Source organism: Ceratotherium simum, chromosome 25 (genome assembly GCF_057802395.1).
Source record: "Ceratotherium simum simum isolate JZ-2026a chromosome 25, ASM5780239v1, whole genome shotgun sequence".
NCBI lineage: Eukaryota > Metazoa > Chordata > Mammalia > Perissodactyla > Rhinocerotidae > Ceratotherium > Ceratotherium simum.
The window spans coordinates 164,435-175,248 of record NC_141924.1 but is presented as its reverse complement, the minus strand read 5'-3'; the positions used below and the strand labels follow the sequence as shown (position 1 = coordinate 175,248).

The window sequence follows — 10,814 nt, the reverse complement described above, 5'->3', positions numbered from 1 at the left end:
AAACTCTATGAAAAACAAAACAAGACCAACTCTATGGGTGGGATTAACAGCAGATTAAACAAAGCCAAAGAGAGAATTAGTGAGATGAAGTCAGAATTGGGAAAATTACCTGGAATACAGCACACAGAGAGAAAAATCTTCAAAGTTTTAAGAGGAAATAATTGCCCATTTAGAATTCTACACTGGCTAAATTATCATTCAAGAATGAGAGTGAAATAAAACATTTCAAAGACTGAAAGAATTTGTCACTACCAGACATTCATTACAAAGATTTCTAAAGTATGTACTTTCAGGAAGAAGAAAATTCAATCCAAAAGGAAAGAGTGCTGTGCAAGAAGGAATAGTGAGCAGCGACTGGTTAACATGTGGCTAAACAAGCCCTCACTATTCCATAGCGACAGTGACAGCAATGCAAGAATGATTAATCCAGAGGTAAAAAACAACATGGACGAGAACCTGTAGGATGAGAAGGGTGATTGCAGTTAAAGTATTCTAAATTCTTATTATTACATGAAAGGAAGGTAGAGACATTAATTAACTTTAGACCTTGTCAATATGTATGTTGAAAATTTAAGTGTAGTTATGAAAATGATAAAAAGAAAATGCATAACTTCCAAACCAATGAGAGTTGAGGGAAAGGGGAATACAGAAAACTTGATCAATCCAATGGAGGGCCGAAAGGGAGAAAAAAGAAGCACAGAGGAAAAAGACAGACAACACAAAATAAGATGGTAAAAAATCAATGAAAACATATCATTAGTCACAATGAACACACCACTAAAGGTTGAAAATTATAAGACTGTTTTTTTAAAAAAATCTAGCTACACATACTTATTTACCAGAAGCACACCCAAGAATATGACATAGAAAGGATAAAATGAAAATGATGAGAAAAGATATATGAGGTCAATACTCACAAAAAAAGTGCTGTGGCTATATTAGCTATTATTAATTATTTTATTAAAAATAAAACTAAGGGGCTGGTTCGGTGGCATAGTGGTTAAGTTCACGTGCTCCACTTTGGTGGCCCGGGGTTCACAGGTTTGGATCCTGGGCACAGACCTACACACCGCTTATTAAGCCATGCTGTGGCAGGTGTCCCACATATAAAGTAGAGGAAGATGGGCACGGAAGTTAGCCCAGGGCCAATCTTCCTCAGCAAAAAGAGGAAGATTGGCAACAGATGTTAGCTCAGAGCTAATCTTCCTCACCAAAAAAATAAATAAATAAAAAAAGTAAAATTAAATTAAGGCAAAAAGCATTATTAGGGATAAAGAGGGGTACCATATTATGATACAAGGAACAATTTATCAGGAAGCTATAATAATCGTAAAACTTAGCATTTAAAAACAAAGTCTCAACATACATAAAACCAAAATTGGCAAAATTTCATGGAGAGAATGCCAAAGCCACTTATCATGGCAGTGGGATTTTAACCCACCTCTCTTGGTAACTTATAAATCAAGCAGATGGAAAATTAGACAGGGCATAGAATATTTGAATAGTCCAATTAACAAGCTTGATACAATAGAGATTATATATGTGTGTGTGTGTGTGTGTGTGTGTGTGTGTGTGTGTGTGTGTGTATATATCTTCTTGCATCTAACAATTCCTATTGAACATATAGGAAATGTTTACAAAAATGGGCCATGTGCATGGCTACAAAGGAAGTCTTCACAAAATCTCCAGGATCAGATTAGGCAGACCACCTTCTCCGACCACAATGCAATAAAATAAGAAATCAGTAACCAAGGGTTAGTCCTCCCTCCAAAAAAACCTAGTATACATTTGAAAATTTAAATAAGCACACTTTTCAGCAATTCTCAAGTCAAAAAATATAATTGATATTAGAAAATCAGAACAAGATGAAATGAACACTACTTATCAAGACTTAAGGGACATAACTAAAGTGGCACTTGGAAATTTATAGCCGTAAATGCTTCTAGTCAGAAAAGAGAAAGACTAAAAACTGAGTTAAGCATCCAGTTCAAGAAATTAGAAAAGGAATCATAACAAAATTTTTTAAAAAGTAGAGAGAAATAAACAGAACAGAATAAAACAAAATAGAAAATAGAGATGATTAACAAAATGAAAAGCTGATTCTTTAGAAATAAATTTATATTCCTAGAAAAATAAAGCTTAACAAATCAGACTCAAGATGAAATAGAACCTAAATATGTTGATAGATATTAAATAACTAGAAGCAATAAAAAAATCTACCCACAAAAAATATATCAGATGCAGACAGTTTTACAGTTAAGGATTCATGTCTCATACAAACTGCTCTGGAGTTTGGGAGAGGGTCTGATCTGGAGAGAATGTTGGGTGTGAACAGCTTGTAGATGAAGGTTGAAGCTTTGATTTATCTACTCAGCAAATATACGTTGAGCATCTACTGTGCACCAGGCATTACCCCAGGGCCCTGCACACATCAGTGAACCCAACAGGCAGAGCTCCCTCTCCACAGGGAGCCTAGTTCTGGTGGGAAAGAGATACTAAACAATAAACCACAAATGAGTGAATTACAGAGTATGTTAGAAGACGGTAGGTGCTGTGAAAGAGACAGAAGTGGATCAGAGTAAGAGGTGGAGGAACCTGGGGGAGGTGGGTCCACTTGCGGAAAGAGTATAGGCTAGAGAGAAGAGGACAGGCAGCCAGAGAGAGCCCAAGAGCAGGACACCCATCAGTCCCCCACCCGCTATGAGCTGTCATGGAAACCAAGGGGGTGAGGCTTCAGGTGGGCATCAGGTGAGACAGGAGAGCAGCCTGTGGGGTTAGCAGCAGGGGGGGTGACCGCGGGGGCCAGGCCACTGTAGGCTGAGGGAGGGGAGGGTTGGGATTCGGGTCAGGAAGTGGGCCCCAGGTGTGCAAAAGGAGGGAAGGATGGCATGATGCAGGAGGGGGCACATCTGAGCTAAAGTGCAGCGAACAACCTGCCAGGAGAGGAGCCAACCAGGAGGGCCAGGAGGTGGGGTCGGGTACAGGCCACCACGCGGAGAGTGCTTAAGACTGAGGGTGTGGGCATCCAGGTGACAAACAGCTGAGCGAATGCTGAAGCAGAGAGGGGAGCAGAAGCCACAGGCAGTGAGGGCCTCTGCGGTGTCTTGTGGGCCTAGGGACAGCTGTAGGGTGGTAGGCAGGGGTCCATCCAGGGCAGTGCCCCTGTGCCAGGCACTGATCTGAGTGCTTCACCCACATGAGTTCACCCAGACCCTATGAGACCTGTCTGTGTCTGAATGTGAGGTGGGAGAATGTGGGGAAGAAGTTGGGATGGTGAGAAGATGGACCTTTCTGGAACCTTGGCCCTGATGGAAGGAGTGGGGAAGCAGACGAGCCATGGGGTCTGGAGAATCCTCACCTTCAAGGACAGAGACAGGAAAGCAGAGGGGGCGGGGCTGGGTCTGGGAGATGGGCAGGGGCAGGCAAAGGCATGCCCTGCCTGGGAGGTGGAGTCTGGTGGACCTACTCAGGGAGGGTGGCTCAGGAGGTCGGGGGGAGGTGGTGAGGAGCCTGGGGGTCTTTAATTCTCAACAATATAAAAGGCGAAGACACCCCTGTCCCTTGGCTTCCTCCTCTGTAAACCCACCAGGTTGCAGGGATGGAAGGATGTAATGTGGGTAAAGTGCTTCTGGGTATTGTTATTTTTGCTATTTGCCGGGGTGGTGGTGGAGCTGGGGGAGTGTTGCAGGCTTGGAATTTGTTCATATGTGCCCATCCTATGTGCCAGGCACTCTGTGAACCCAGCACAGAGTAATGGCTCTGGTAACTCCCTGGGCAGTACAGGCCCAGCTGAGCCTGGAGACCATGAATCTGCTGGTTGCTGATCAGCAAAGATGTCAGGTTTTCTCCCAAATGTTCACCAGCCATGGTGCAGGACTAGAGTGGGGTCGCTGGATCCACTCAGTACAGTGGGTTGGTAGGGGGAGGCCTGGGAAGGCTAAAGGGGCCCCCATGAGGTCCAGGCTGGGTAGCAGGCAGGCATGTGGCCATCCAGGCCAAGGGCAGATTTGTAGAGAGTACACAGAGGCCCAGGGCTGCTCTGAGTCTGGTTGTGGGAGAGGTACATCCTCCTCCAGGCCCCGGCCCCTTCCTTCCGTTCGATCATGAACAAGGACTGGTGAGCATGTTACTCGCCTTGCAGCTGGCCACAGTGGGATGGAAGGCTGGGAGTAAAGGTGGAGGTTGTGGTGGGAGGGACGTGGGGATGGCAGGGAGGGGCAGGGTGGGGGTGGAGTGCTCTGGGCTGTGAGGGAGTGGGGCGTCTGGGTGACTTGGGGAGGGGAGAAACAAGGGCAGGAAGGTGGTGGAGACACGAGAGGGGCCGGGAAGCACTAGTTTCCTCTCTCCAGGGCTGGGCCACAGGAAATCCAACCCTCTGCTTCCCAAGGTGCTTCCTGTAGATAAGTGGGCTCCTGACCGCCCCTTCCTGCTCCCCCCTTTCCCCACCACTCCCATCCTGCCCCAGCCCCCAGGGGACCCTTGGCTCCCCAACTCAGGCCCAGCCAGTGGCCTTGGGAAGGGCCTGCACAGGGGGGTGGGAGGTCTGGGCATCCTGGGGCCACACTTCCGGGCAGGGAGGGTCCACCCAGGCTTGGGGAGAAAGCAGGACCAGACCCACAGACAGCGCTGGAGATTCGACTCTGCGGGGTCAGTGGAGTCCTGGGAGGCAGAGATTTTTCCTAAAGAGGTGTTGGACGGGGGAGGAGAGAGCCAGGGCTCCCTCACTGGTCAAGGCTGGTCCTTGGGAAGAGGACCCTGCACTGGGGTCAACCAGAGGCTGTTTTGGGGGCAGAGGGGTGGGTATTGGTGGCGGGGGCTTTGTAGTGGGCAGGTAGTGGTCAAGGTGGCTGTGGGGAGGGGGCTGTTCTTGGAGGAGGTGTCAAGCACTGTTCATGAGGGGTTAAGGTGTTTCCAGGCTGTTATGGGGAGGGGTGGGGAGGTTTTCTCTGTGTTGGTTCATTCAAGTTTATTCCTGGGAGGCTCAGGGGATCGTGGGTAGCTCTTGGAGAAGGTGGCCAGGCTGGGGGTCAGGGGCTGTTTTCAATCGGCACCAGATGGTGTCCCCATGCTGGGCTGTTCTGTGAAGGTTATCAAGTGTGTCCTGTGAGAGGGTGAGCGGCTCTGCTATGGGGGGTCAGGGCCTGTTCTTTGGGGGGAGTCAAGGCACGTTGGCGGAGTTCTGTGGGAGTCAGGAGCTGTTTCTCGGGAGATCAAGGATATTCTGACGCTTGGGGCTGCTCTTTGCTCTGGGGGTCTTGGGGGCAAAGGGCTTCGCAGCACTGGGGTAGTTCTGTGAGGCTTATCAGCGTTGGGGGCCTGGCATGTTCCAGTGGGGCGGTGGTGCCTGAGCCGGTTGCTTCCCTGCGCTCCCCGCTCGTCCACCCACTCATCACCCCCTCCTGCGTTGCCACGACAACGCGTAAAACTAAAATTCACTTCCCCTCGCAGGTGGAGACTAGTAGCGCCCCCTCCCCTAAGCCCTTCCTCATAGGTCGCGCCCCCATTCTGTCGTCGCTAAGGTGACGGGGAGGGGGCGATAGGCGTCGGATCTAGATGGACCAGAGGGCCTGGGGAGGGGGAGGGGAGGCTGGCTTCAGAGTCCGGAGCGAACTCCCCAAACTCGTTTGGAGGTGGGGGAACCGCGCTGAACACTGTTCGGTGGGGTCGTAGGGGTTAAGTCGGAGGATTAATTGGCTCTGGCTGTAGGAGAGCCCCTGGCCCCTCCTCGGCCCCGAGGTCCCCACCATCCCACCTCCAGCACTGGGGCAGGGTTGGTCCCATCATCTCCCTCGGGCCTTGAGTGGGGTGGGGTGTGGAGGTCGACAGAGTAGGAGAAAAGCTGCCACCCTCGGAAATTAATTTTCCTGTTTTTCTCTTCCCTTCCTGCCCTGCCTCTGGTCCTTGTGCCCAAGGCGGCCCCTACCCCAGCCCCAGGACCCCTCCTCGCCATATCTCGCACAGTGGTCCGCGGATGCTCGCCCGCAGCCCAAGGGCGACGCGGCCCTCGCTGCTCAGCCACTCCCCCGACACCGAGGCCTAGGACTCCCCACACCCTCGGGCACAGCCCCCAGGGACCCCGCCGAACCCTCCCACCTCGCCCCGGGACCCCGCACAGTCCCCCTCGCCCCCGGCCCCCTGGCTGGCCCCTAGCCCTCTCGGCCCCCGCCTCCGGCGCGGCCCCCTTGCCACCCCCGCTTCCCTCCTGGCTCAGGCCCCCTCCCCCCGCCGCCGCCGCCGCCCCCGCCCCCGGGGAAGGCAGGCGCCGAGCTGAGCCGGGGCCGATGCAGCTGAGCCGCGCCGCCGCCGCCGCTGCCGCCGCCGCCCCTGCGGAGCCCTCGGCGCCGCTGTCCCCCGCGCCGGCCCCGGCCCCGCCCCCCCCCGGCCCCCCCCCGCGCAGCGCGGCCGACGGGGCTCCGGCGGGGGGCCGGGGGGGGCCGGGGCGCCGCGCGGATCCCCCCAGCGCCCTGCTCCCGGCCGCGAGCGGCCCCGGCCCCGGCGCGGGGATGGACGGCCCCGGGGCCAGCGCCGTGGTCGTGCGCGTCGGCATCCCGGACCTGCAGCAGACGGTGAGTCCCGCCGCCCGGTCCCGGCCCTGCTCGCCCAGCCCCCCCACCCGCGCGCTCCGAGCCGGGCGCCGGCGACCCGGGGCCCGCGGCTACTCACCCCTCCCCCGCCGCCTCCGCGGGGACCCTCCCCAGCGCCCGGGCGGGGGCGGGGCCCGGGGAAGCACCGCCCTCGGGGCGGGGCCTCCCTGCCGGACGCGGAGGCGCGGTCCGCGGCGTGGGCTCCCGAGGCCCGGACTCCCGTGGGGGCTCGGGTACTCCGGGCCGTGCGCGGGGCCAGGCGGGGCCGGTCCGCGCTCATGAGCCCGCTCCGCTGCAGAAGTGCCTGCGCCTGGACCCGGGCGCGCCCGTGTGGGCCGCCAAGCAGCGCGTGCTGTGCGCCCTCAACCACAGCCTCCAGGACGCGCTCAACTACGGGCTCTTCCAGCCGCCCTCCCGGGGCCGCGCCGGCAAGTTCCTGGACGAGGAGCGGCTCCTGCAGGAGTACCCGCCCAACCTGGACACGCCCCTGCCCTACCTGGAGGTGAGCGGCGGGCCGGGGGCGCGCTGCCGGGGCGGGAGGAGAGCGCGCAGGGCGCGACCACCGAGCTTCGTGACGGGAGCGGTGAAGGGCACGGCTGTGAGGAACACGGACGGGAGGAGTTAGTGTGGAAGCGGTGGGGGGCTGTGTGCGGCGAGTGCAGTGAGCCTTGCGTACAGTGTGTGTAGCGTGTGAGATGTGAGCGGTGTGCAGAGCGTGCGGCGAGCCGTGTGTAGTGTGCAGTGAGCGGTGTGCAGCATGTGCCGTGGGAGCACTGTGAGTCGTTCTGCGGGGAGCCGTATGAGCAGGAGTGAGATCCCCGAGTGCTGTGGGGAGTAAGCCAGCCCAGGGTCTGTGTGCACATCTGTCCTCTCCCACCGTGAGGTCTTCTGAAGGCAGACCTGAGCCTTTTTCATTTGCTCACCCATTCACGATGTAAAGGCTGTCAAGTGCCCTGTCAGGCTTGGGGACACAGACATAGTGTGGGGGGTGGTAAGTGCAGTGAGCCTTGAAATAAGGATTATGGTCGCTGAACTCCAAGTTGACTTGGCCTCCGTCGTGCCACAGGGAAGTAGGGTTACTTCTGCTCAGAGAGGGGATGCCAAGGAACATAACCCTGGAACCAGGTCTTGGAAGAGGAGTGGGGTTTCCAGGGAATCGTGGGGATGGGAATGAGACAGAAAGGGCATCAGGCTGGGGGACAGCTGGGCTTGCGTCACATCTGGGCTTGGTGTTGGGTTTGTGTCCTGGGTGTGTATGGAATTGTGTGGCTGCAGGGAGGGGGGATCTGTTATCGAGGGCTAGTGAGCAGTGTGAGGCCTAAGCTGCAGGAGGAAGCAGCACTCGGTTTTGTGAGTGCATTCACTCAGCCCAGTGGATGCTTTTCTCCACCTTTTCTTTACCTGAGCAGTTTCGATACAAGAGGCGAGTTTATGCCCAGAACCTCATTGATGATAAGCAGTTTGCAAAGCTTCACACAAAGGTAAGGAGGCAGCCACGGGGAGGGGACTCCAGAGGTTACCTCCTGCCCCCCATGGCTGGTGTTCTTCCACCCCAGCCTTGGCTGGGTTTTGTGATGTCAAAAATGTCCTTTAAAAATTCCTTTCTTGAGGCCCTCCCCCTGCCCCCAGCACCCTGACCCCCAGCTTGGGGCTAACCACGGTCCTTCCAGCTTTGACTCAGTCGTTTTCTACCGTCGTCAGGGGCCCAGAGTGGTGGTGGCTAGAGGGCAGGGCACAGACTCTGGGCACCCTGGCTGTAGGGTGGGTGGTCTGGTGATAGGTTTCCAGTCAGATGAGACTCTTGCTGACCCCTGCAGTGGGCCCCTGGCTTAGGGGGGTGGAGTGTGGTAGGACTGGTGTCTTGGTGAGAACCTGGGTGGGAGAGAAGTGAACAGGCATCTGATGTTGGGGGCAGCTGGGCCAAGGTGGGGGCACAAGGAGCCCAGCACTTAGTGGTCACCCAGTGCTGGGCTCTCGTAATTAGGCATCTCACTGGTTTTCTTCTGGGAGGAGTATTACTATCCCATTTTGCAGATGAAGATACTGAGTCCCAGAGAAGTTAAGTGACTTGCTCACAGCTGTGCAGCCATTGAAGCTGGGACTGAACCCAGATCTGTCTGACTCTGGGGCCCTGTACTTAGGCACACCTGTGGGGTCTTTACTGCTGGGCACCATTGCGAGGTGGGCCTGATCCCAAATGCTCTTTGGGAGGCACCTCACTGCCTTCTCTGAATGTAGGAGGAGCAGGGTAGGTGCCACAGCCCCTCCCCATGGCAGACTCCCTGAGCTCCCACCCGAGATTCCTGTGGGCCAGTGGACATTTGCTTGCTGGACACTTCATTGAAAGCCCTTGACACATTCTCTGAAGCCTAGGAGAGGGATCCGAGCACTGTCACCTCTGTGCCCCAGTGACCCTTCTGTGACCCCAGAGCCCGGACTTCTTTGCTGCCCCGGGGCACCTGGTGGTCAGCAGCCAGGACTCTGGCTGAGCAGAGACTGTTGTGGAAAGGTCCCCCTCTCCCTGCACTGGCCCTGGTGTGACCCTGTCATCCTGGGTTCCTCTCATGGTTATCTCTCTTCCAGAATTGTCCTCAGTGACCCACAGGACACTGGTGACCCTTGACCTTCAGTGAGTCCCACTTGTTTTTAGGATGAGTTTCAACTCCTTACCACAGCCCCCTTTTTCTGCCTGCCTAGGTGCTGGCTGGCCCCACCATCACACCTTCTACCCTGGTTCTGGCTGAGGTCTCCTTTCAGTCATGAGCACCCTTCCTCCTGTTTCATTGTCCTGACCCACAGGAGGCCAACTCCTATGGAGCCATCCCGATGGCGCCCTCTCCTATTTCTGATGTGCTTTGAGTGTTTCTAGAAGGCCTGGAGCCTCCGGCCAGGACACCTTGCCATGTGCACACAGCACCTGTAGCACCAGCAGGGGCTCACTGAGGCTTTGCTGAGTGAATTAATGCATGACTGGGTGGATGAATGAGAGGCAAAGTCATGTTGCAGGAGGGGCCACCTGGAGGTGGGGAAGGCCCCTGAGGAATGGGTCTGCCATGGAGTGAGCTCATGAGGAAGACGAGCCAGAGAAGGAACAGGCCACCTTGGGGAGTGATGAGGATGTGGCTGCCATGGGGCTTACTCCTGCCTGGTGGCCTTGGATTCTTCCAGGCTGGGCAGGTTGGGGCCCCAGGGTGGGGAAGAGGAGCCAGGGCAGCAGCTGAGGTTGTGGTAGGGAACTTGCTCAGGGGCATGACCAGGGCAACCTGGCCTTGATGAGGGGCTGGCTGGGCTCATGCTGACAGTCATGGGCTTAGGATGCAGGCAAGGACTTCAAGCAGCACGTGGGCCCAGTTGAGCTGGGATTGGGGCCACAGTGGGAGTGCAGGGCTTAGGGTGACGAGTGGGATGACAAGGTCATGATGTAGGGTGACAGGTCAAACTGAGAGGGTGGGGTGGTAGATGCCCCACAGGTGGCCTGAGGCTTGCTGGTGGAAGGTGGGTAATGGTCAGATGACAGTGGCTGTGGTCGGGGCTGACCAGGATGGCTGGATGTTTCAGGCGAACCTAAAGAAGTTCATGGACTACATCCAGCTGCACAGCACGGACAAGGTGGCCCGCCTGCTGGATAAGGGGCTGGACCCCAATTTCCACGATCCTGACTCAGGAGGTGAGCAGCAGAGTAGGAAGGGGTATGGCCTTGGAGTGGCTGGGATCGTAACCTTCATCTGTCCCTTGAACCCAGAGTGTCCTTTGAGCCTTGCGGCGCAGCTGGACAATGCCACGGACCTGCTGAAGGTGCTGAGGAACGGTGGTGCTCACTTGGACTTCCGCACTCGAGACGGGCTCACCGCCGTGCACTGTGCCACGCGCCAGCGGAATGCAGCGGCTTTGACGGTCAGTGTGGGCAGGGCCCTGGCCTGGTGGGACATGTGGCCCCGTAGTGGGAGGAAGCTGGGCCCAGCCTGGATGCTGAGGCTCCTTGCCCTCAGACCCTACTGGACCTGGGCGCTTCACCTGACTACAAGGACAGCCGCGGCCTGACGCCCTTGTACCACAGTGCCCTGGGGGGCGGGGACGCCCTCTGCTGTGAGCTGCTCCTCCACGACCATGCTCGGCTGGGGACCACCGATGAGAACGGCTGGCAGGAGATCCACCAGGTGGGCAGGGAGCGTGAGGGTGAGGAGACCCAGCCTCCGTTTGGGGGGGTGAGGTCCTGGGCTCTGTCGGGGG

The 10,814-nt window shown here is 56.2% G+C and overlaps 1 protein-coding gene across 3 annotated transcripts in view; it reads left to right on the top strand.

Annotated features, from left to right (window-relative positions):
* The first annotated feature begins 6,241 nt into the window (after positions 1-6,241).
* Positions 6,242-10,814, top strand: part of SHANK3 (SH3 and multiple ankyrin repeat domains 3) — a 63,493-nt gene continuing 58,920 nt past the window's right edge. The window contains exons 1-6 of one of the 3 annotated variants that reach the window (XM_087448614.1): positions 6,242-6,566; positions 6,883-7,086; positions 7,994-8,065; positions 10,143-10,251; positions 10,327-10,478; positions 10,574-10,741. In XM_087448614.1, coding sequence (XP_087304740.1) covers positions 6,282-6,566; positions 6,883-7,086; positions 7,994-8,065; positions 10,143-10,251; positions 10,327-10,478; positions 10,574-10,741 — 990 coding nt within the window. In that variant the 5' untranslated portion in view covers positions 6,242-6,281. The remainder of the gene's footprint in view (positions 6,567-6,882; positions 7,087-7,993; positions 8,066-10,142; positions 10,252-10,326; positions 10,479-10,573; positions 10,742-10,814) is intronic. The other 2 variants (XM_087448615.1, XM_087448616.1) reach the window with 2 other exon arrangements.